General features: G+C 36.0%; 1 protein-coding gene across 1 annotated transcript; it reads right to left on the reverse strand.

The window, feature by feature from the left end:
• Window positions 1–3,621: 3,621 nt before the first annotated feature.
• SLC6A14 (solute carrier family 6 member 14) lies at window positions 3,622–27,109 on the reverse strand. The gene is made up of 14 exons (XM_004710085.2): window positions 27,062–27,109; window positions 25,764–25,929; window positions 22,085–22,216; window positions 20,690–20,851; window positions 19,639–19,774; window positions 18,183–18,315; window positions 16,583–16,723; window positions 11,991–12,219; window positions 10,465–10,590; window positions 8,568–8,686; window positions 7,747–7,846; window positions 7,405–7,514; window positions 4,770–4,937; window positions 3,622–3,768 (listed from the first exon to the last, which is right to left on the reverse strand). Exons 1-14 carry the CDS (start codon window positions 27,107–27,109, stop codon window positions 3,622–3,624), a joined length of 1,917 nt encoding a protein of 638 aa, XP_004710142.1.
• Window positions 27,110–27,312: the final 203 nt, after the last annotated feature.

Raw genomic sequence — 27,312 nt, forward strand, 5'->3', positions numbered from 1 at the left:
TGCCTGATACCTGATCCCTTCGACACCTCGTGATAACACAGGTTGGTGTGCTTCTTCCATGTGGGCTTTGTTGCTTCTGAGCTAGATGGCCACTTGCTTGTCTTCAAGCCTTTAAGACCACAGACGATATATCTTTTGATAGCCGGTACCATCAGCTTTCTTGACTTTAGTTTGACTTGGGTATGAAAAACACCTCTCTGTAATGGTTTTCCATACCACAAATGGCTCTGAATTGGCAATAAAGTAAGTGGAATTTGATGGAACTGCCTTCCATTGTGCAAATGATTGTTTCTTAGCAACACTGCAACCCTGTAATACCAGCAATCATTGAAGACCCTACAATGTGGCAGGCACGTGTTAGCAGCTGTGCGTTACACCCTCTCCTTACATTAAAAACAAATAAACAAAAAAAAAACACCTTAAATTTCTCCTCATGGTCACATCTTGTAGAGGATTTGAACAATTCTGTGGCACCCCTCACTTGAACACACAATTCTACCATTAAAAGTGTACCTAACGCATCAATGGGTGCAAAGAGATCTATTAAAATTGCCATTATTTTTTATGAGCCAAAAATTTCAGCAACTGTCCCCCTCACATGCATTGAATAAATTAATGTAAAGTATTAAAATTTTCTCAAGAAAAACTTTTCCAAAAATTAGTGAATCATATTATAAAATCCAAAAGAAGGAATCAACAATCTTAGAGTTCACTATGGATATATATATGCATTATATATATATACCTGTACATACACTAGAAGTCAAAGAGAATTGTTACAAAATCAGGAATTTTTTAAAGTAAAATTTCAAATTGAGAAGCTATTGTTCTTTCTCAACAAAATATCATCCATCTATATCTATACTCCTCTGAAGCAACTCAAATCTTGTTCCTTTTCAATATTCTTTGAGTTTGGGGAACAAATATTAGAGGGAGCAAGATCAAGGTTGTAGAATGAATGGTTTCCCAAAGCAGTGTTCTCGGACAGCTCTGCCCAAATTCTTCAGTACAGTTTTCCTGGCCTTTTGTCTCATGAGTGCAGTTTTCAATTTTCTTAAGAACTCTTCACAATGTCATATATCCTTTGTTTGACTGTCATACATCCTTTGAAAATTTTCATCAAGATTACCCCTTTAAAAATCTTTTAAAAGAAAGAAAACATTCACCAGAACTTTTTAGATGATCTCTCTCCCTTGAATTTACCTGGCCCAGCAGATGCCTTCCGAAGCTCGTTTTCTGGACCTATCGCTCATGATTCTATTGATAAAGGCTCGTTGTTGGTTATAGATTTTTGCATTAATTCCTCTTCAATCATTTCAATCATGTTTGATACATTGATGGAAAGATGGGCTCTTGGAGATAGCTGAACTTTACAAAACTTTTGCCATCCAGTGGGCAGAAAGCTTGGTGAGGCCAAGATGCTCACCTAACTGAAACTGCCAAACAATGCAGCTCAACTTCCATAGAAATGACCATGTTGTCTATGGTCATTGTTTACCGTTTTCTACATGTTATTTAGCCAGTTTGTTCATTCATTAAAGAAGCTGGTCTTCCCTCTCTTGACTCATCTTTGATGTCTTTCTAACCTCCCTTTAAATATAACCCATCTACAAGCTGTTCTTTTATGTGGGGCAGTAGCTCCATAAACTTATTGCCAAGCAGAAGTGATTTGAAAAGATGTCTACTTGCGTTGTGTTAAAAATTTGATAGTAACCTTGGTCCAAAAATTATTTTTTCCACAGCACAAAGTATCTGTTGACTGTACCCTAACAAAACTAATGCAGGTATAGTTCTGAATTTGCAGCAATCCATGGGTAACAAGGCCATGTATGAACATGTGTTCTTTGCATTAAGTGCATGAACGTATGAACTGGAACTCTAGAAAAATGACTCTTTTTTTACATACCCTCATACATATACACAACTCATTCAGATCTTTCAGTTACAGTTCTACAAATTTACCCGTCTGTAATTGAAATACTCAGCATGAAATAAATTCAATCTTCAATCAAAAGGAAGAGAAAAAAATGAATTTTAAATGAAAAAGAAAGCAAGGTGTAAAATAATTCGTTTTTATTGTCGTTCATCTACCAGCCATAAAATTTCAGCAGCCATACATGTACTTCTTAATCATTTTAGGATGCACAGTCCCTGTGATATTCTGACAAAAATTACAGACTCCCCAGAAAAAAATAAATATATGAATATATACAGAAAATGCTATATATAATCTCAGTATCATATGTTCTTTCAAGTCTAGGTGAATAAGACTTTTTTTAACTTCCTTATGTAGTGTTCATAAGCCTAATCTGTCAATGACGTATACTCAGTAAATTGATTGATGATGTAATATTTTCTATTTTCTTTGATAAAAGAACTAGGGCTGTCTAATCTGGCTTCTGACATTCTTGATATTGATCTATTTATCATAGTTTAAGTATGTAAATCAGTTATCACATATGAGTAGTAACTTACTTAAATAAGATAACTCATTCTACATGTCCTATTATTAATAAACAACCAATAATCATTTACTTGACTACAGCCATTTCCCAATTGGAATTTTGTTCCATGCTCAATTTTTAGTAAAACCTGTATTTTAAAGAGCACAAAAATCTACCCATAATTTTTTAAATACAGTAAAAATAGGTAGGTCCTATTTTTTCTCTCTCTCAAATATAACCTAAAGGGGAAAGATATATGGGGAAAGAAGTTGTCAATGATTATGGATTCTATTTTCTAGATTTTTCACTTTGACTGACGTAACTTTCAATGGAAAAATAAAACCCTAAACTGTTTTACTCTGTCCTCTACGGTCACATAATGTGTTGGACTCCACTCAATAGTGGTAGGTTTGGTTTGGGTTGGGCTTTGACTCAATTTTCTGTCTTACTTCACTCTTTGTCGTCAAGAACGTAACCACTAGTCATATAGAAAAAGTGAGCAGTAACAAAATGCATGACACTTTAAAACATTTGGATCAAAAGTATAAATTTACAGTTTTCATAGTCTATGGAGTTTTTTTCCCCACAAATGTATAAGGATTCTTATTGTCAGGCTTATAACATTTTCTTTCAAATATACCGGTTTACTTTTCCCCCAGCTTTGGGATGGAAAAAGTCAGTGCCTTAAGAACATATAAGAAAATAATATTTTTAAGTTATTGCACATTCTATAAAAATATAATAAAGAGACAGTATGTAAATGTAGACAATATGAGGGAGCCTCAAATATGGGAATTTTCCATTACGTTTAATTCCACAAGCTTTTTGAAGCACCCTCACATGGCCTGCTTCTAAATAACCTGCTCAAAATAGTCTTCAACGTCTTAGAAAAACATTTTAGTAATACTTATTATAAACATACAATTGTGAAATAGAGACTGCTGTGTGTTTATGTGCATATGATACAGGCAGATCATCTAAAAAGAGTTATAATAAACACATTTTAAACATGAATAGATTCACATTTTGATATTATACTCCTGCTTAAATGGGGAAAAAGTCTATCACATTATTATGAACATAGTATATACATTCTCCTGCTCAGTTAGCATACAAATAAATAAATTTTTCCTCTACTCAAAAACTCGCATTACACAACCATATATTGTATAATCTTTCATTCTGGTGGTCTACTGCCACTAACAGTGGGCATTTCATGGTCGATTTCTTTTTTAGGATCTACCATGCTTTTATATCTCTCTCCACGATGTCGTTCCAAGTATGGACCCCAGTTAGAAGCTGGTCTGCAGCAGCTTGCAATACGCTGAAAAGCAGAAACAAAAAAGTTTGATTATGAATTTAAATGTGACAATGTATAAACAAGGGTTAAACTGTACGTTTATTTTAAAGATAAAATACATCTTAAGAAAAATGAATAGAAGGTACAGAAAAGTGAAGTGATTATCTAAATTGTTATTAATGCAGTGAAGTCTAAGATACAGATTATAGTTGGCGCTCCCTTTCTGCAGGTTTCACATGCACAGATCCAAATCTAAAATATGAGAGTGGGGTGGGGTGGATGCGTTATTTGCATAGAATTTGCATTTATTAGATAGTGTCAGTAATCTGAAGCCAATTTAGAGTAAACAAATACAAGGATAGGTTATATGCTAATACTATGAATTATGTGACTAGCATGTGTGAGTTGGGTATATGCAGAAGATTAAGGGGTGGGAAACAACCCCCTGGAGTCAATCCCCTTGATATATTGTTAATAAAATTATATAAATAGTAAGCCAAATTATTTCTAAAGAAAATATGTGAGCCCAACAACTTCACTCCCGACACCTTCATTTTCAGACCTTTCCAACCTAGCCTAAGAGTAAGGGTTGCGTGAGGTCTAAACCAGTGTGTACCTGTTCAGTGTTTCCCAAAGTTGGAACAAACGCCCCTTGTGGGGTGATAGAATGATCCAGATAGGCTGCAAAAGGAGACACCTACACTGTGTCTAGATTATGGGCTGTAATACATATGTTTTTAATTGCCAGAGTCAGGCAGTGGGTTTCTGTTTTTTATGAAAAGGGAGAGCAGATCAAATAAGTTTGGGAACCTATGGTCTACATATAAGACATGCAACATTGTTTAAATAATAACAAATGATTGTGTTGGGCATAAGCGTAATTCAGAGGACAGGGTGATAAAGTTTATGCTCATAATTTTGCCACCATGTAAGCAATGTCATCATTGTGATCATAAGTATTTGACATAATCTTAAAGTACTCAAAATAATTAAATTTTAATGTAATTTTATTTTCACGTGCTTACTTGAAAGATGTTTCCTTTAGCTTGAACTATTTTTATGGTAGCCATGATTGGAATCCAAATAATGCAGAAAATAATTAGACTCCAGCCTACAGCAATTCCCCAATCAGGATACTTGATTTCGCCATATGTAGGTTTATGAAATGTCACCACTGACCAGATAAAAATTGCCTACAAAAGGAAAAAAATGAGAAAACAAAGTTAAATACTACACTCTATTACATTACTGTTAAAATACTTGACTCCATTCATTAGAAATAATTTATCACTAGCTAAAATAGAGCTGCATTCAAGTAAGGCAGACACACAGGTAACTAATCATATGACAATAATAATGAATAGACCACATTAAATAATTTGTCTTTTAATTTTGAATAAATGCTTTCAAAATTAGGACCACCATCTACTTATAAACGATAGAAGCACTTGTCCAACATACATTACTAGAAAACACGTGACTGTTATATCAGCTTGAGAGTGAAATAATAGTTAAAATTTAAAATTAGGCCTTTACATGCTAATTTATTATAACATGGGTCTAACTCTATCCTGCATTCTAGCCAGCATATAAATTAATTAAATATGAGAATGCAAAGCGTACATCAGCGGCCATGCTTGCTTCACTCTTCAGAGCACCTTCTCCCCCATGCTGAGAACATATGGATTTACACATCCTATCGGTCTATGTCCATTAAAACATTCTGTACTTCCAGCCTCTTCTTGACAACAAAACCAAAAAAGCTCAGTATTGATTTGGTTTCCTGGTAAAAACAGGAGCTTTCCAGCCTTTAAAGCCAGTTGGAAAACAAAAGCATTTTGTAAGTCCTACAAGGCATTCAAGTGATGCAAAGAGCTGCAAATGAAAACAATATCAAAAAATTACCTAGTAGATTCACTGAATTTAGATATGTCTGTTTTATTGAAATTACTGATAAAACAATAGAATATAGGAATCTTCATGAAACAGATGTATGCAATTAAATATAATCTAGATACTCAAGATTAGTTTCAGAATTTGATGGACTAATTCCACTAATCTTATATAAAGAAAATAATTTTAATGCAGCTTAGAATAATTGTATATAACCACAAGAGCATGGATAGAGGACAGGGAAGCCTAACATACGTGACTTTATACAAAATAAATGGGCCTTCTGCATTTCAAAGTAAGTTGAGGAATCGAATTTTACGGAAGAAATGGACATTTGCTGGTAAAAGCTAGTTAGTTCTTCAAAGTTGATAAGAAGATTGTTATTAAGATTAATGTTTTTCAAATGAGGAAAACTATGTATTCGGTAGTACTTTTGAAACTAAACAGTCCATGTTCATTTATCAAGAATATGAGCACGAAGGGAGAAAACAAAACAAATAGGTCCTCTGTGAAGCTATGCCACTTTGTCACTATCTTTTACCTTGATCTCTAGTCTAGTGATTTTCCCACCCATAGAGTGTATATTGTTGGCATTCAGCCATTTACTGTGCAGAACTATTGTATAAAGATGTCCTGTTTGTATGTCACGTCTTTCTAGTAAGACATTTCACAGTTCCTCATTTTCTAACTAATACCAACTCTTGAATTCATTAACATAAACCATTGCCTCTGTTGACACACAAGAGTTTCCTTGTAGTTATTTCAGAGGAAAAATGTATGCATGAAAATCCATATCCTTTGTTAGCTATCGGTACATTTAGAATGTGAATTTTGTAGGTTGGGAGGCAGTGGGGCACTAATAACAATGAGTACAAGAGAGAAGAATATGTTCTGAAATGGATCGTGGTGATGATTGTGAAACTCCTTTTTGATTGAACCATAGAATTGTAAGGTATTTGACTTACATGCCAATAATACTTTTAAAAAGAACATTGCAGATGACTTACTATTAGAATGCTTAGAGAATGTGCCAACGAATGACTTATTTTTATGTATCCTTTTAAAGGTCTCTTTATTTTCTCAAATTGCTTAAACATATCATGACTTGTAAAACATAATATAGTCAAGGCAATTGAATGTTTAAAAAACACTTCCCTGCCATCTGGTCAATTCTGACCTAAGGACCTTATAGGACAGGCTAGATTTGTTCTCTGCGGGTTGCCAAGAGTGCAGTTGTCTATGGGAAGAGAAAGCCACATCTTATGCCACAGAGCAGCTGGGGTAGTAGAACTGTTGACCTTGGTGAAGCCCAATGTATAAATCTCTACCAGGCTTCCTCCTTTAACATAGGCACTTACGAAATGCTGGCCATAGAAAGAGTGGACAAAAAGTTGAAAATCATTTCAGATAAATCTGATATCTAAATCTCACTCTCAATCTGATGTATTAGGCAAGTATTTTATTGAAATGTATGCTGGGTAAGTATTTGTACCTTTGCCTTACTCTAATGTGAATTTTCTTCAAACTTATCTTAGAAATGTGTATTTTTCCAACAAATTAATATGATATCTAATACTCAAGGTAGTAGCCCTGGTGGCATTGGGCTGTTAATGGCAAAATCCGCCTCTCCAGGGAGAACGATGAGACGTTCTACTGCCATAAACATTACCATCTAAGACACCCATGGGGCCAGTTGTACCCTGCTCTATCGTGCCGCTATGAGTCAAAATTGGCTTGATGGCAATGAGTTGGTTTTTCAGTACTTACAATCAAAAGGACAGGAGTAACGACAAACCAGCAAGCTCTCCACCACAGCCAGAATATCCACCTCTTTGCTCCAATCATCATTTCTATATCATCAATGAATCTGTTCCCTCCTAAAGAAAATAGTATCAAATAACTCATTTCAGATTTTGTTCATATTTTCCGTCAATGTTAATTGTGACCCCAAATTATCTCCTTTTTCTTCACCCTTAAAAAGACAAGGTCTACATTTTAAATGTATTTTCATCATAGTATATTTTGCCTGGTACTCTTTTACTGCTATAATAATGGAAATGGACATGCAGAAACTATTTTAACAAATATTGAAAATAATTTTGCACTTACCATAAATCCAGATGATTCCTACTATTTCCAGTATAGCTGCAATCAAAATACCCCATCCAGCACAGAAGTGGTCAATCAGATTGACCCAGTAAATTCCAGCCTAAAAAAAGAAAATTGCTACTAATTATATATTTTATTGTTTTTATGATTGATTTAATATTGATAATTTAATATATTGATTTTATCTTAAGACATGCTTTTTAATTTGCCCTCTGCTAAAATATGAAAAAGAGTGTTTTCATCTAGGTATAAATGTGCCTTTAGTTGATTTAGAATTTTCCATAACTGTCTTTCTTTCTACACGGAGCCAGAAAGAAAAAACAGAAAAATGATAGACAGTGTCGATATTTTGGTATTAAGACGGTGACCAGATTGTAACATTGGTAAAGTGGGACATCATTGATAAAACTCATATCCTGGCGAAATAGCCACATGGTAGCCGAAAACCATATACCCAAGCTTGTCGTGCATTCTTTCCAAAAATCGGGACTTCTTTGAAACGCTGTGGGACGCGGGAAAAATTGTTAAAAATCGGGACTGTCCCGCCAAAAGCGGGACGTCTGGTCACCTTAGCATTGCCAAAAGAATACATATGTTTAAAGTCCATAATCTTACTGTGATTGGACCCGCCCCCTCCTCCTCTGTGAACTGTTTTTCTATTAAAATTGTGTTACCATGAGGGGAAAATATTTGGGTGAAAATTTGTTCCAAGTCACACTTGGTCTCACTGTGAAACATTTTGGACCTTGATTTCCTCATTTACATTACAATTATCTTCCAACTTATATTGTGCCTATGAAACCATTCTGCCTGCCACATACCTGAGTTACACAGACGAGACCAAGGAGAAACAGAACCAAGCAGCAACCCAAAGTGACGGGAATCCTCATTTTCTTCATCAGCTTCGGAAATAAATCTTGAATCGTCGTTGTGATGGTTTCTTCAGGAGGGAGGTGGGGGGCAGAGGGGGGAGAGCCATGGAACAGGTCAACTCATTTGACAGTGAGGTTAGTTGCGGTTCAAAAATCTGCTCGTGAAATTTATGAATACATTTTGTGAAAAGATTTTGGAGCCTGCTCCTTGTATTTAAAAATCAATAGAATCCTTCTTAGCAGTCATCATTTGTTGCTTTTGATGAAAATCAAATTCCGGGTTTTTTGGGGGGGTGTATTTATTTGCTTATTTGGGGGGGGGTGTCTGTTGTAGAAGGTTCTATGTTGGTAGCAACTGTAGGGTAAGGAGCTCCCACAGGCTGAAGTTGTTGAAAAGGGAGTTGAAAGTAAGAAAAAAATTGCTAATAGGACTTCTAAGTAAAGCCAATGTTTGAATGAGTGGTATGGAGATAGGCCCTCTAGCTTTAAGAAATGAATGTGTTCATGAAATAAGGAAATGGCTAAGAGTAGAAGGGTGTATACGAGAAAGGATTACAAAATATATTTGAGATGTGAAATGCCTTTGAAACTAGAGGATGCTGGAATTTTATCTTGTACACTGAGAGAACTATTAAAATGTATTATATTAGAGAGTTACATGAAGATTGCTACCGAATTTCTAGCATCAAATCCACCAGCCGTTCTCCAGCCTCAAAAACCCTATTTTGGGCTTCTGTGAGTCGCAATCAACTTGATGGCAGTGGGTTGGGGGTTTACCCTAGGGAAAATCTCTGTACGTGCATACAGCCACATTCCAGGTTAGCCATTGCGATAGTGTGTATAATAAAAACAAGTTGGAAGTAATCCAAATGCCTATTATGATGACAACTACCAGTGTAGTAAACTAGATTTATATAGGTACATACGTATGTGTACCAACATCAATCCATAACCCATACATAAAAAAACAAGCTGTCAGAATGATATGTGTGCTATGCTACGTCACATTCGTGTGAAATTATAAAAATGTTATTTATGGACACATATGAAGTGTTATACCAACATGAACTGAATAATATACACAATCCTTGGTGACAGTTGCCCTAGGAAGGAAGAAACATCAAGGACTTAAAATTTCATCTTTAAAAGTTTATTATTCTTAAAAAAAGGTTTTAGCAAATATGATAACACATTGCTTGTTCCTTTAGAGTACCAAGGACATATGTACTTAGGATTTTTTCTGTATTTAAAATGTGAACTATCGTGTAAGACATGAAAAAATGTATGTAAATTATCAAGGGGGCACAAGTGAGGAGGGAGGGGGAGGGAGGGGGTAAAATGAGGAGCTGATGCCAGGGGCTCAAGTAGAAAGAAAATGTTTTGAAAAAAGACGAGGACGACATGTACAGATGTGTTTGACAAACTGGATCTATGTCTGGATTGTGATAAGAGCTGGAAGAGCCCCCCAATAAAATGCTTTTATTTTAAAAGTGAATTAGAATTCTTTCAAACGATCCTTTTGGGAGTAACCGCTAGAGGGGGCAACAAACCCAAAATCAAACCCCTCGCCTTTGAATGGGTTCAGGACAGAATGGGTTCAGGACTGCTTCTGAGGTTTTCCAAGGCTGTAAATCTTTGAGGGACTAGACAGCTGTCGTTGTTCTCCCTGAATGGCTAGTGGGTCTGAAGTGCTGACCCTGCAGCTAGCAGCTTATCACCAAATCCACTATGCCGCCTGAGATCCCACAAGGAGCAATAGAAGTAAGAAAATTACGTATGTTTTCAAAGGAGACGAAATGTTAGTAAAATACAGGAGGGACATTTTAATACCAGACATATTACTTACCAATGGAAGCAAACTGAGAGTCGAGACCCAAAGTCAAGAGCATGAAGAAAAATAATATGGACCAAAACGGGCCACCAGGGAGTTGGGATAGAGCTTCTGGATAGGCAACGAATGCCAAATCAAAACCTAAGACAAAATGGAAGGGAATTTATTTAAATGAGTTATTAAGAAATCTGCTTATATATATAAAATTTCAAAATAAGATATTAGAAATTTTTCATTTCATTTAGGCGACGTGATCCAAGATGTGCTTTTGGGGGGGAACACTTGGTTTGGTGGTACAACCACGTGATGATGTACATATATCATATGAATTAAGCTAGTGAAACAAACATTTTATATATTACATTTCTTACATACGAAATCTGAGTTATTCTGATGGTGTTTTTGAAAACCGCTTTAATTTTAGGTATTTTTTAGGATTAATGAAGTATAAGAAGTGTTTTAAACTCCACAAACCTCAATTAGGTCACCTTATCTTTGCCTAAAATTTATCAAAGGATTGCACTTATAGAACTAGCATTTCATCCTGCAACTTTCTCCTCAGCTATTTACCAGAATCGTTACTTGCAGTGCCAAATTAATCAGTACAGAGATACCTCCAAAATTAGATGTAAAGAATCAGTTTCTATTTTACATAGAGATGCTTTTTCTGATCCTTAGTTTTAAGTATGATAAAAGTTTTCCCAACTTCCCAGTCAAACTACTCTGGGATTCAGTAGAATTAGCTTCTGGTAGAGGCTCTGTCACTTCCCAATTTTTTCACTTTCTACAAGGCATATAGCATTTCTGTTCATTTTAAAATGCACTCCTCTGTAAATGAGTAGCTAGATACTAAAGAATCTCCAGGGACCCTTCTAATGTCTGACATTACAGTAGCATTCTTCAGAGTCCCTATTAAATGATATTATCTATAAGCAAAAATTTAATAAAGAATTTTACTTAAAAGAGCTAGGCTTCCCCCCCCCTTACAAATTCTTAGCAAGATAATTATCCATAGCTAATGTTTTTAAAGTTAGGTATTTCATCAGACTGTCTTAAAGGTAGACAGATACATCTCTGTACTGTCAAAGACACTTGGATTTCCATCTACGTGGTATTAACATGTCTTAAATATTAAGACTCGAGATGGCAACTATATTGTACATAAATATAGTTTTATATAGAGAAAATGATAGGTATGTATATGCATATGTATACATACATATTAATACGACTATGTGAATACAGTGTTTAGCATGATGCCTGATAGTTATAATAGTATAACAATGGGTTCGTACAAGGGACTAAACAAAATCTAGAAAGAATAGAAAGAATTCTTGTCTTCTTAAGCTGTTGTTCCCTAGTATAATTTTGTTTTCCCAGATCATACAAGAAGTATTGCACACAGTTTTTTATATCAATATGGAAAGAGAAAGGAAAGGCAGACCCTAAATCCTGAGTAGTTCATGTAAATTTCTATAAGTTATATTAGTTTGTAATGTGAGCTATGCTGAACTAAGAACACAACAGTGTTACTTACATACCTTGTTTTACAACTTGTGAAACTTCCTGTCCAGATATATGAGCCATATGTCCCAATATAGAAAAAATAGCAAATCCAGCAAACACACTCGTGAGGCAGTTTGTCAAGCAAATTACAATAGCATCAGAGAAGCAGTTGTTATTGAACTTGTTGTAAGATGACAGAGCAACTAAGCCCCCCCACGCCACGGAAAGGGAGTAAAATATTTGAGTGGCAGCATCTTTCCAAACCTAGAAGAAAAAAATAATTTTATAATTTACCATATACAATCTTAAGTTTTCATTTGTATCAACTGTGCCAAATTATGTAAATGCATTGTAAATTATAATGAAATGAATACCCACTACCCAGCTTAAATAGATAATTGCCTTTCCTAATCATTTCCCTTTCCCACCCTCTACTGGTAACTGCCAGCTGCGCTTTTGTTTATAATGGTCTTGTTTTTCTTTGGCGTCCTGGTGGCATCATGGTTACAATTGAGTTGCTAACTGCAAGGTCAGCAGTTCGAAGCCACCAGCACCTCCGCAGGAGTACGGTAGGCTTTCTATTTTTGTAGAGTTACGACTCTCAATAACTCACGATGGCAGTTCTTACCCTGTCCTGTAGGGTCTCTGTGAGTCAGCAGAGACTCACTGGTGGTTGGGTTGGGTTTGGAGTTTTTCTTTATATTTTTGCCACATAAACATAGAGTATAGCATTAGGCTTTCCACGATTTTAAACATATAGAGATGGTATCTTGGTGCATGTAAACGTATCACACTGGTCTATTTCATTCAGTATTGTGTGTCAAGGTTGTCCATTATCAAGGAGGAAGAATGATAGGAAATTTCCACTTTTGTAAGTCGAAAATGAACTGAAACAAATGTACAAAGTGCTTGACACAATGGATGTATGTGTGTATTGTGATAAGAGTTGTACGAGCCCCAGTACAATGATTTAATTTTTTAAAAATGAACTACTATAGACAAATTCATATGGTTCAATTAAATAATATGTAGTTTATTTTCATTTTTTCACTGGTATGCTATACCAGTGGGTATGCATCCTAATTTATTCTTTATTCTGTTAAGAGACATTTAGGTTACTTACAATATTTTGTTATTATCCTGTATCTATGAACATTCTTGAGGATGTCTTTTCTAACGTAGGATGTCCTTCCTCTTTCTATACTATTTCTAAGCCATTCTCCCACTTTGTACGCCTACTAGCTGGGCATAAGAGTTCCCATTACTCCAAATCTTCACCAAAACTTAGAATTTTTAATGTAGTACAATTTAGTAGCTGTGAAATGAGTTTTTAATTTTTGGTTGCCCTATGCCCTAATTGTTTTGTAAGGTGTACCATCTTTTCATGTGTATTTTTCTTTTTCCTGTGAAATTCTTGGTGATAATCTTTCCCAGTTTTCTTATGAGTTGTCTTTTTTTGAGTTGATTTTTAGAAATTCTTTAAATAATTTGAATACCACTGGCTTGTTTATTATAGATTTTGAAGATTGTTTTCTCCTAATTTGCGGGGTTTTTTGGGGTTTTTTTGCTTTCTTGCATTGGCCTTTGATGAACAGTTTTGTTTCTGTTCTTGATATGACTATATTTACCTGTGCTTTTATCCATTGTCTGTGATATCTCTTACTCAAAACGTAAATACCCAGCTATAATCTGAATATTTAGCAACATCACCTTTTCCCCCTAGCAACTTTGTTTCTATTAGAATTGAAATGAAATCATGTCTTTCATGATGGGAGAATACAAATGTAGGATTGTCTTCTTATGACAATCCTGTATTTGCTTTCTGTTGATATATTTAAAGTTTTATTTTATATTGCTAAGTTTCTAAATCACTTGAAATTGATAATGTACATAGTAAAATGTAGAAAGCTCATTTAATTTTTTTCCTAAAAGGAATATCAACTGTCCAAGGACCACTTATTGAATTGACTTTTCCCCACTGATCTCTACTGTGACCTCTACCACATATCCATATATTTGTTAACTTCCTTAGTTATAGTTGGATATTAAATTATTATTGCATTATTTTTTATAATGGCAGGAAACCAATGTGAAGCAAATTGGATAAACAATCTATGTTGTTTGACTCAAATATAACGAAATCATGTTCTAGGGCAAAATACTGTTATTTCTTAGGCGGTAGCTCATAGTAGGAGTGGAATTTTATACTTGTCTTGGCCTGTGAGACTCCTTTAGAAGGTAATATATATATATGTATGTGTGAACCATGGGAAACTGAAAGTGGGTGCGGCAGGGCTGTTTGTGTAAGAATGCTGTTGACTACTCTATTGCATACCATGGTGTGTGACTAGGTTGCAAATAAAAGTGAGGAGAAATTCCAAACATAGTTAAAGTATATAAAAGATTATTCAACTAGGGATTAGGAAATCTTAATTCAAATTACAATAATTTGTTATGTAAACTTGGCCACACTGGTTACCCTCCGCCCCCACCTCTGTTGCTTCACTGTAAAATTAAGGTGATGTTAAAATAATCTCTGAAGCTTCCTTCAGCTATAAACTTGTATGGTTTTCTATTTGTCTAGGGTTTCAAGAGAGTTCAGATATTAAAGAGGGCAAATATATAGGATAGATCCGATGCTTAGAATATGGATGGTGAGTAATAAAAAATAAAAAACGACAATTATCATTGGTATGTAACCCCCAGAAGAAGAGATAACACAATACTTTGTGTGTTGCAGAAAGGAAAGTGGACTAACAAGTATAATTCACAAAGAGTTTCATTGTACCTCTGATTTATTTTGACGATAACACAGACAGAAGCACAGACCACTATAAAAGTTTCAGGACAGTTCCAAGGAAGTGTAAAAGCCAAGTGATCCTAAGTTTGTAAGAGCTACTTATGAAACCTAAAACCAAATCTACTGCCTTGAGTCAAGTGTGGCTCGTGGAGACCTTACAGGCTAGAATGGAACAGAACAGCACGGCCTCAGAGAATGGCGTAGGCTGTGGATATGTAGGGAAGCCCACTGGCACATCTGCCTCCCGCAGAGAAAGAGAAGCAAGTGGGTTAAAATGGCCAACCCGCTCAGTTAGCAGCCAGGTCATTAGCCACTGTGCCAACCTGGCTCCTTAAAAGCTGCTTAAAGACCATCACAAAGTGTTTCTCAACTGTACTCAGATATGAGGTTAAAAAAAGGATATGATATCACTTTTTAGGAAAGTTGCAACTATAATACCACTTTAGAATAGGAATAATTGAAATACATGTTTATCAGTTCATATTTATAGATAGCTTACAATTTCCTAAGTACACTTATATACTTTATTTCATTTCATAGCCTAACTGAAAGAAGTTGATAAATCACAGCTTCCATTTTATTTGCTTCTTATTCACCACAGAAAATGGTCTTCAAATTGAAAAGAGAGGAACCAACAAAGCTTTAGAAAAAAGAAGCCTGGAATAAATGGAGAAATAAATTAGGGTGGCCTCTGGACACATCAAATTATGTTAGTGTCAGGACCAGAATAATAAAGTCTCATCGTTTTAAAATACTTTAGAACTTTTTTGGTTCATCAAGTGGAAATTAGGTAACAAAGAACAATAGGTAATCAAAGAGAGAGTGCCATTTCTGTTTTCAAAATGGGCAAAATTATAATCTGATCAACTTGTCATTGCTTATCAGAATTTTTTTACAACAAATAATAAATTACCTGGATTATAAGTATTTGGAAAATCAAAGAGCAATGATTGAAAATTAACATTGGTTCTACAAACAATACCATAGCATGGTAAGACAAATTTCTATTTTGAATACCACTACTTGGATGGTAAATGATATGAACAGTGTTTCTTGATTTCAACATGAATATGGGATTTTAGCTAACCAGAGCCTCAATATGAGCCAAGAAAAATGATGTTACTATACTACAAAGTGAAATGGTTTTAAGACTATACCAATAAAGTATTACTAATGCTTTTTGCAGTGAAAATTGTAAGATTTTATGCACTCATAATACATAGGACCATCATTTGGAGATAAGATAAAGCTACAATAAAGCTACCCAATTCATATTCATGGAGCATATTTATGTTTCCAATACAAGTAATTGTTTTGTTTATGGAACTCTTTATCCATGCCAAATTTGTGTTTTAACTTCATAATCCATTAGGCAAACTTTTATCTTACTTTTGGGATAGTAACTTGTGAAGACAGTTTAAAAATACCATGAAATAATCAACTAATCTTTAAAGCTACTATTATTTGTATCCAGTAAATCACAGCAAATTCATATTCAATTTGGAGGTATTTATGTACAAAAAAAACATTTTCATGATAATAAACCTAAAATACTTTCGGTCAAACTGAACCAGTAACATGAATAAATTGACAGTTTCCAAATCTGTTGATGAAATTATTATCACATGTCTAGTAAGAAAGCTTCAGTGCCATGCCAAAGAGCTAAACTAGACTCCTTTGTTGACAGAAATACTCTAAAATTAATTGCATACTTTTGCAAACTACTTCATATTACTAAGGCACTCTTATATGCAAGCAAGGATTTTTGCTATTTGATTTTTAGATTCTTCTCCTCAGATCATTTTAAACCCGAATGAAGTTTCTTACCTCGGCTTCTGTAAGTTTTGTGAAATTTGACTGGGATCCGATGTAATATGAAATGCCTTTCAATGAACCCTCGAGAGTCGCCCCTCGAATTAACAGGATGAAAAGGACAACATAAGGGAAAAGTGCTGTAAAATATACCACCTGCCAAGAAAAAGAGCCAAACAATATGTTACTCTTAACATATATTTGCAACAAATAAAGATGTTAGCCAGTGGAGACTATGCATTCAAAGTACTGGATATGTTGTATGATTATTAATAAGTCTGATGACACCAATACCAGTTTGCTAATTTTCTTTCTGCTTGACCCCTCTCAAGGATCCATTGTCAAAACAAGCTGATGTATGAAGTAATATTCTCCAGGCTCATGTTGTAAATAAACACTTTATCAATAGTGAGAACCTGGAATCCGAGTGGGGTACTTTCCTAAGTATATCCTTACTAAGATTTGAGGAGACTAATTCTCCTATCTGTAAGTTACTGAATTGATGTATGAAAAATAAAACCTATTTTACACCCTGCAATCATTAATAGATGTTCAACCCCCAAGGATATGCTCAAATCTCGTGTAAGCTCTTTAAAGTGACTACTGAACACTTGCTACTGGCATCCTAAGCTATTCTTGAGTGAGTCTGATGGCACAGCTTTTGTCCTAGAGAAGGCAGTATCCTCTTCGAGAAGACTGCCTCTGAGCATGGATTTTCGTGAATGCGGACGGGTTCTTCGATCCCTAGATGCCCTGTGTTTGGTAGTCTACCCAAGGAAACATTGAAAATAAGCCAGCTGGTGATCAATAAAATTAGTTGCCGGTGGAAATGGCCTGTCGTTGATTCTTTCAATATTAATGTCTAAAGGAGCAAAGTTTTGTTTTTAAGTGTAATTGACAAATTATTTTGGAAAGTTTCCACTGGGCTTGTGATGTTCACAGTATTTTCTTGATCTAATAGCATGTCTCATTACAACTCACCAGTAATGGAATATGCCAAAGAATGTACTAGGAAGAAGACAAGAAAACAGTCTCCTGGCCTCCCCTTTTAAAGAAAGTCCTGTCTAGTACTTACAAACACAGAAGCATACACTGCTCTGGGTAAAGTGCTCTCTTAAATCGCCATCATGCTCTTGGACATTAAAAACAAAAGAAAAAATCCCCGTTCTGTCAGAGTCCTTGGCCAGCTTTCCTTTCAGGGACTGACAACATGCTCCAGTTAGCCTCTTTCCGAGTAGGGGAGTCCTGACATTAGTACCCTTTTATATCAAAAACCTAGACTTTCCATACTAAGCATTGCCAATAAAATGCTTATTTTATATAGTGAGACAGAAAACTTGAAAATTAAGTCTCAAAATGCCCTGTCAGCTTGCAGGGTCCAAGTTGTGAGGGACTTCAGTACTGGTTTTTGTTTGTTTGTTTTACGAGGCTTGTACATTAGCAAGCATCCTAAATATAGACTGGAGTTAGACTGTCAACTTAGAATCAATGGAAAAATTTTTCACACATACAGTTCTCCCCATTAAGGAAAAAATATGTATATTACAGTGCTTAGCATTGAAGTACAATGAATTGGAAAGTAGCAACATGGTAATTTAACGATTTTCCAAATTACCTTGCCGGAAGACTTGATCCCTTTAAATAGTGCTGCTCCAACTATAAGCCAAGCCAGGAGAAGGCAAAGGGCTAAATACCACACGACTACTCCAGTCTCCTCCATTCCACTTGACCGCTGGAGTGCCACTTTGCTGAAAACAGATACGTTCTTTCATGAGCACAAAATGACATGTTAACAAAAACGTTGAAGACTTTAATCTGCAGCATCGGGGAGGGCATTTAATTGAGGTTTACATCTAATTACTTTATCAGCAAAAAGTCCTGTGAGCTTTTTATTTAACTATTTTATGTAGAGGCAAAAAATAGTTTTCTTTGTTGACTTGTTTTAATATTTCAAAGACCCATGCTTCATTTTTCTCGTTGCATTGTTTTTATCCCTCAAGTTAAAACCAAGGAAAGCATATTTGAAGGTATTTTAAATATTTTGGATAGTCACTACATTTTAGATATCACACAATCCAAACCAGTCCATTATTTACATTTTCCCCCAAAATCTTTCCTTAAAATCCCACCGTTTTCACTTGGGACATGCACAAATGAATGTAGGCTCTTGATTCTGAACTTGATATTTGGGAACATTTCAAGATCCGAACTTTTAAAAGGTCACAGAGGACATTAACATATGAATGAGGAAGAACTATCTTTAGCAGGAGAAAGAAAGATTTGATCTCACTGTAAAAGGTAGGTCAGGACGTGGGCCATGGTAAGACATAATGCACTCTACAGGGTACGCCAAGTAAAGACAGATAAATTTCAATTAATAAAATTAAACATCAGCCAAAATATATATTCTTACCATATAATGTCCTTTGAAACCAATCAGATATTGGGAAATCATAGCTTTAAATAGTACTTTTGTCCCCAATAATACTTATCGCCCGCCTATTTACCATTTTTGTTATAGTCTAAAAGTTCAACTATATACCAGTTATATACTATACATGTTTGTTATAGTCTAAACTTTGAATATTTTTTCTTTAAAGTAGAACCCCAACTTACAGTGAGTAATTACTAAGGAAATCATTCTTGACAGTCTTAAGTCAATTTAGTAAAGACTTCATAAATGACAATTTGTTGACTAGGATCTAATTTTTCAGGCAGTCTGGTGGCACAATGGTAAAGCTCTCATCTGAGGACTAAAAGGTCTAGCCCACCAGTTACTCCATGAGAGAGAATATTTGGTGATGTGCTCCCATAAAGTTCACAGATATGGGATATGGGATATCATTCTCCTCTGTTACAGAGGTCACTGTGAGTGGAAATTAAGTCAACAACTACTCACCAAGCTCACCAAGGGTTGGTACACATTTGAATAAAGTAAATTTGAATTAATCTACCCAGAACCTCCATTATTTCTTTGTGAGTTACGAAAGGGGCTGATCAGTATTTTATTGCTGTTTATAAAAATGTGTTCATACCATCTGCTTAAGAAATAGATCATCTAGTGTACTTACTTCCAATATTGTTCACTGGGAAGCTGCCCTGGCACATAAACTTCACTGCCATTGAGGCAAGTAGCATTGTTGATATCTAGCCAGGTTCTATTAACGTGGATGAGCCCATCAGTGGTGTTCACATTACAGTGAGTTACTAAAAATGATTTTAAAATGCACAGACACAGACACATATTTTAGTTTTAGAAGAGTACTTCTCCAAACAAGTCTATGATGAAATATTTAAATCACTATCTATATTATTCCTTGGTGAAAACCAAGCCAAAAAACCCCAAACTCACTGCAATCAGTCAATTCTGACTCATAGCGACCCTACCGGACAGGGTAGAAAGTTCCCCTATTTGGATCTGAGACTGTAACTTTTTCCTCAGCGTGGCTCCTCGTTTCGCATTGGAAACCTTGTAGTTGGCAGTCTAACGTGAAATAAATCTTACACATGGAAAATGCCAGGTTCATTCAATATATCTTCTCTACTACTAAATCGGGGTGAATATAAAAAAATCTACTCTTTTAAAGTGTAATTATGTTTATAGTAGCAACAGCTATAGCCTAACAATTGATTTAGTTAGTGTTTAGTATTCTAACTTTATGTATATGGAATTATGTAACTTATATAAGTGATGGGACATTTTCAGATTCCTAAGATAGGGTAAATCTTTATAAATTTCTTCTCAAATGTGTACAGGCAATCGCAGTGTTAATAGTCTACAATATTCCTTCTCCAAAGACATACGATATAGAAACACTTTCTGTTTCCTCAGACACACTACTACTAATTATAGATAGCACTTTCCTCAATTCATTACTCGTTTTTCTCTCTCTTGTATATGCCTTGGACCTACAAGTACTTCTAGACATCCCTTAGCATTGCTGGCTACATTAATACATTTTCAGGTTATACATGCTTTATTCTGTCATCCTTAGTGATCTGTGACCCATTGAAAAGTGCACCTAAATTGATTAGATCATTTAACACTTTAAATTTATTTAGAAATTATGAAAGCATAAGTCAGATTATGCAATATTGTTTTTTACAATCTTTTTTTTTTACCTATAGGTGATCTGCTGCAGTTTTCATCTGACCAGGAACCACAAGTAGCCCATGGTAGTTGGCTTCGAAAAGAAGCGAACATGTAGTAAAGACTATAGGCAATTATGACATTGTAATAAATGGTCACAAAAATGGATATCAAGACCATTGTGATTCCCACACCTGGAAAAGAGAATAGTGAAAATGGTTTTTAAAAAGTAAAATGTAAAAAAATAAAATAAAACCCCACCTCATTTTCCATTGTGAATCTCAAAAAGTTACATGAATTCCACAAAATCTTTGGAATAGACTCTATTAAATAACTCTTTGAGGGAAAGCAGTACTGTCTGAATAGCTTACTTCCCCACATTTAAAATTATTTTGGTGATTGCCTCTTCAGGACAGTTTATCAGCTGATTATAAACAGGTTTTACGGTAAAGGGGAGGGGACCAAGATAAAGGAAAATCATGGTTCACTGTGATGTCGTATTCTATCTACACAATCTTGTTGAAGTGGGCATTATTATTGAAAAACTTAGAGTTCATGCCTTATTACTTAATGAACAAGACTTTGAACATCTATAAGCCAATATTTTGATGGGTAGGAAGTCAAGCCTCTGGATTAGTACTTTGAAAGGATCGTGTAATATTTTTACAAGTACACGTCAAGATGAGCCAATAAGTTAGTCGTAATCAGAATTTGAAATTCACAGATTTAAGTCCGTAGTTTGAAAATGAAGTTTAAAATACTGAATATGAGTCCTGAGCCAGAGACTAGCTGTTGAGGTAGCTTCTCCAGTATTCCGCCACATAATTCTATTCATCTCTCTTTGAGATTGTTTTTGATGTCTCACTGAGGTTTTCACAAATGGTTTTCAGCAGCTAGTATATACCAAATTCATATCTAATCTTAAGACAGCAAGGTAGTTTGATTTCTAAACACAGCCCAGACCTAAAAATTATTTTTTTAATGTCCATTTGGGAAAACACAGTGACCTGCCCTTCAACTTCTGTGAATCAGGCATTAAGAAAGATCTGCAAACACCATAGGCAAAAAGTGCCCAAGAATTTGAAAAAAAGTCAGAGCTGTGGAGTTGATGCACAATGGGCCTGTCTGCCAAGGGGATTTGAAAGGATAATATAAAATAATGACATCCTTAACCCACCCCCAAAAAACACAGTTGCAACCCTAGATACTCATCTATAAAAGTAAAAATTTGATTTTAAATTCTAGCTTGACAAATGATAGAGGAAAGCAACAACAATGCATATTTCTTTGTCTTAAGATGTCAACATAGTAAATGCTATTCCTTTCCATACAGTGGAATCAACTGGAAGGGAAAAAAACTGTCCAACAAGGCAAGCACAAAGAGACCAATGAGAAATGGATAGTGAGGGAAACATTCCAATACCAACCTTGAAACAATGGAAGGATTCTCCACACGGAAACCGGGCCTAAGCTAGCAAACTGTCCCAGAGAACACTCTAAGAAGAACAGAGGCAAACCAGCCAATGCCAGCATAATCGTGTAGGGGATCAAGAAGGCGCCTAGAAAAGAAAAAGGCACAATTGTATCTCAAAAGTCTTCGTGCACTTTGACAACGAGCAAAAAGTTTTAAAACCATTCTGATGTCGGGGAGTCAGACTATTTTGGTCTCAAATTTACTACTGGCTGCAATAAAGGAGAATCCTGGTGGTGGTGCCCTAGGTTAGCTATTGGGCTGCTTTGCACAAGGTCAGCAGCTCAAACCCTGCAGCTGCTAGCTCTTGAAAAGAGTCTGAGTCCACTCAATTACGTTGCGTTAGAGGATCGAAATAAAGTAGCTGATTCCATAAACCTTGGATTTCTCAGCTTTCAGACTTGAGGCAGTTTACTTAACTTCCAAAGGAAGAGCAATACCAAGTCATCAGTTTGTGATAAGGTTCAATTGCATGACTATATAAAACAATTAGCAAATGGCTAGCATAGAGGATATAGTCAATGCTGATTTTCCTCCTTTGTTTTAAAAAAAATAAATTCTTTTTAACATATTGGGTACAAATGCAAAGTGTGGTTCACAGTGGAGTCATTACATTTGTTATTCAACAAATGATTACCAGAACTTTCATTTAATGCTAATAAATGTATTGGTTTTGTTCAGAGAACCTGAAAATTTAAGATCTACTCATATTCACGTAAGAACACTCTAGGACCGAGTAGAAGTGCCCCGTGGGTTTCTGGAAGTGTAAATCTTGACAAAGAGTAGATAACCTCATCTTGTCCCATGGAACAGCTGGTAGTTTTGAATTGCTGCCCTTGTGGTTAGCCGCCCAAGGCTAAACCACTCCAGCAGCAGGGCTCTATAAATCAGAATGGACTCAATGACAGAGAGTTCTACTTTTGATCTTCACATTTAACTCAGTCTCAGAGGGACTCATTCTCCCTCATTTCGATGAGCAAGGCTCTCTTTAAGAAAAACAAACAAAACCTTTTTAAAAAGGTTATTCTTTGTTTCTGCCTCCCGTTGGGACAGAAAATTATTCTCTTGAACTTGTACTAGGTAAAACTGTAGGTAGAAGTGGTTACAGAATATTGCAGTTATTGATCTAATACTCTAGAAGTCTTGGCAAATGATTTAATAGGAAACTATGGGAATCAGTCACAAAAAGGTATATAAATCGCATTTATCCATGTTGCATTTTTCCTCATGTTTACTCAGTGGCTAACCAAAAATTGGGCTGTTCAAATCCACCACGCAGGTCTTTGGGGGATCAAAGAAGGTTTGAAAATCTGCTTCTGTAAAAGTTAAAAAAAAAAACCAACACCAAAGCCAAACCTATTGTCATCAAGTTGACTGACTCATAGTGACCTCGCATGACAAAGTAAGACTGCCTCGTAGAGTTTCAAAGGCTGTAATCTTTACAGAAGCAGACTGACACATCTTTTTTTTCTGCAGAGAAACTAGGTGGGTTCCAAACATTGAATTTTTAATGAACAGCCAAGTGCTTAACCATGGCACCACCAGGACTCCTTTTGTAAAGATCACAGCCAAGTGAACAAGGGAGCGGTTGGTTCTATTTCATCACAAGAGGTGGAATTGACCGGATGGCACCCAACAACAATAACATTTTTCATACTAGGGTACTCTAACATCCAATCTCGGAATTACATGTCCCCCTAACGCTCAAACTATATTCTACAAAAAAATGAAACAATACAGTACTTGTTACATCGTCATGCTTAAGTGGCAATACGTTAATATTAACCCTGCAAGTCACTAGGTAATAGGGACAAATATGTTTGTATAGATGAAGCAATGTACATACCATCATTGGTATGACTAACAAAAGCTTAAGTCCTACCAATGACAAATCTGAAGAAAAACAAACACAAATTATCCAAGTTTAAATACAGCAAAAGGCAAACTTTTGGTAGCCCAGTTTGGAAAGGTATTTTAGAAAAAAGTTGAATACTTCCTTCATTGTTGTATATACGTTTTCATCTGTTACTTTGTATTCTCAAGAACAACCACAATTGATCAATTGTTCATATAACGCAATAGACACAAATTGTTAATACTGTTGACCTAAACCCCAAGGGAGTATAAAATTTGTTTTATTACTGTTAAAAAGCCTCCACATATAAAAATGTTTCCAGATATTAGCAGAAGTTTCTCCAACTTGGCCATACTTTTAACTTCATCTATATTCGTTTGAGAAATTTGAATTTCGTGCATCTCTCCCACCTTTGAGCAAAAGAGAAAGAAGCAACTGAGAGACCTTAGAACATTCAATACCTACATGATGTGACCTTTAAGATGTAACACCATGAAATAAATATTACTTGCATTTTGTGTTGTCTCTGTTTTAAAAGTCTCTGTTAAAGATGAATTTAATGCTGTACCTGAGATTTATGGTGACGACTAGGTGTACTTATAATGTCAAGTCATCAGGAATGTCCACATGAACTATGAGCCCAGGAGACTGGAAAACAATCTTAATGCATTACCTTACCACATTGGGGCTTAGAAAGTGCACCCCAAAATGACCGTGACTCCTGACTCATTTTGTAGCTAAAAGATAAACCAAACCAAGGACTGACCAACCAAGGCTCCAGCCACAACGCCTCCATGTGGGGGAATTTAAGCCACCCCACATATAGTCTTTGATTACTTGGGCTCCTTTCTTAAATCTCAGAAGGCCAATGTGAATATTTTAATGCACCCAATTAAATAGGAATATATGATTAAAACATCACCACAAAAATTCCTATTGTACCAAAGAAATAATTATAGTGACACAGTTTCACTGGTACACAGTTATGAAATATAAGGGCATGTCATCACGACATTTTAATAGACCCTGTAATTACAAGTAAATAAAATATGGTGTAAAGGAAAAGTTGTTTCAACATTACTAGAGGATTGTGCAATTCATTTTGTTTCCCTTCGTATGTCACGTTGGAAGTATTTCTTCTCCTTGTTATAATTGAGTCCACCTTAAACTACCTAGTATATAAACAAGATTGTAGAAATAAGAACACCAAGCTTTGATCTAAACTCGAGTGCATTTTACAAGATTCAATCCTACTTGAAATACATGTGACTGAATAATGCAGCTTAAAAATACAAAACCTATAACTACTTTTTAATCAACTCCTTCCACACGTAAACTTTCAAACACAATTCCTTATTCTATTTAAATAAACAATTTCGTTGAGAGTTTCTTAAAATTACTAAATTCCCTTGCCTTCTTTGATTCAGCAATAAATTTGGCAAGGCACACATTAGGCAAGAGCAGATTATTATAGGAATAGATAATTTATGAATAGTCAATCATAGTTAAAAGTTGCATGGGATGCCAAACCAGAAGCTTGCAAATGCTAAATGTAAAACTTTATCAAGTTTATATCTAAGATTCTATGAATTCAAGTGGCTTCTGAACATGATCTACTAGCTTAGACTAATAGTATATACAGTATACTTGCTTCCTCTTTCTCCCTATCTTACCATCCTGTCACAAACCCAAAAAACCACATGCCTTTCCTCAGCTCTTAAAATACCATCAGAGAACATTTAGCACTATAAGGGAAAGAATTTAAGGTGGGAAAAAATACCTCCGCCATTGTTGTAAGTCAGAAAGGGGAATCTCCACACATTTCCCAATCCCACAGCATATCCAACCATGGATAGAAGATAATCCGATTTTTTGGACCAGTTACCACGCTCCTGGTTCTCATCATTGTCATCAACATGGAAATTCTCAGATGAGGCTGTCACTTTCTGGGGAAGCGAAAACACCAGCAAGTGACGTTCTACCATGACATGTTCCATAAATCATAATCTAACAAATCCATAGGCTAACAGGAGGGGGAGGGGAGCGAATGGAGGAGAGCAGGGGAACGGAGAGGAGGAAAAGGGAATCTGTAAACTTTACCCCAGGGGAATGCTTTCAGAAGCTTGAGAGGTCATTGCTGATGAACTTAAAATCCTTGACCTATTTAATATTTAAAAAGTTCTATAGGTAAAACTTTAGCTGAGATCATACATAGTCTAGTGACCTGGTTACATATTGCACCAAGTCCTGAGAGGTACATGAAAGAGGACTACCGGCTGCCACTGAGTTGATTCCAACCCCAACCCCATAGGACAGAGAACTGCCCCACAGAGTTTTGTAGGGTGCAGACAGCCTCATATTGCTCCCTCCAGAGCCAGCCCTCTGTTTGGCAGCCCAATGCTTAACGAGGGAGGACAAGGCAGGTTCCAAGTACAAACGACTTGGTAAATTAGATCAAAGCAGCACTCGAGATTGTAGCAGATCATCGAGAAGAAGGCTATAGTACAACTTCTACTGAAAGCTAAAAGTGCAGTCTTCTTCCTATATGACTGACCATTTGGGGGTTGAGGCATTAAAGAAAATGTTATTCATTTCCCTATCTTGGAAGAAAGTTCGTGCTTTTCTGAAAGCCATGGAATAACATGCAGAGTCAGATGAATTGTCCTGCCCCACCAGGTGCAGGAGCACTCTCTCTACTTGAGGAGGGGGCTGTTGTTGATTCTTCCAAACCTGCTCTGGGGTACAGATTGTTAATTTATGTCTGAGGAAGACATTTCCTCATCCCGTCTCTCTCGAGCGTAGCCTAAAGGTTAGAAACTGCTTAGAGAAGGGCAAAGAACTGGAATTTGTGGTCCCACCCAGGACAGATGAGGTGGCCCCTAAATCCTCTAACTATAGACCAAGAGCTCTTTTCTTTCCCCTCTTTCCTCTGAGAACACCCCAGACCCAGATCAGGACAGGTGAGCAGAGTTGTAGAGAAGGAAGAACAGACACCAAAAGCCCAAAGTGAATATTTAGCCCACTTAAATGTTCCCTTCCTGGGGCCCACCACACCTCCCACAGCTCCCAAACCCCTACCTCTTTTCTCCTGCACTTGAAGAAGCTGGGGCACTTCAATCTATCCATGGTTCACTCCCGCCCTCGGCTCGCTCCTCTTAGACTTGCAGTTCGGCTGAGTTTGACGGGTGGCAGGTGCACACTCCCTGGCTCCTACCTGCCAGAGTGATCCACCTTGCCCAGGGGTGGGACCATTTATGGAAGGTAACTATCCCCTCCTCCTCCCTGGTTCCCTGTCGTGTCAATTACCGGAAGGGGCCAACGTGAGGCTC

This window comes from Echinops telfairi, unplaced genomic scaffold (assembly GCF_000313985.2).
Source record: "Echinops telfairi isolate 266 unplaced genomic scaffold, ASM31398v2 ScPeMD7_7427;HRSCAF=8465, whole genome shotgun sequence".
Taxonomy (NCBI): Eukaryota; Metazoa; Chordata; class Mammalia; order Afrosoricida; family Tenrecidae; genus Echinops; species Echinops telfairi.

What these genes read in the sequence shown, in the direction of transcription:
- SLC6A14 (XM_004710085.2), bottom strand. Translation starts at nt 27,109, where the DNA reads ATGGATAGATTGAAGTGCCCCAGCTTCTTCAAGTGCAGGAGAAAAGAG. An exon ending in CCCAGTGAACAATATTGGAA is followed by an intron (nt 18,316 to 19,638) that starts GTAAGTACACTA and finishes ATCTGTTTTCAG; the next exon opens with CAAAGTGGCACTCCAGCGGT. An exon ending in GGATCAAGTCTTCCGGCAAG is followed by an intron (nt 16,724 to 18,182) that starts GTAATTTGGAAA and finishes TTTTCTTGGCAG; the next exon opens with GTGGTATATTTTACAGCACT.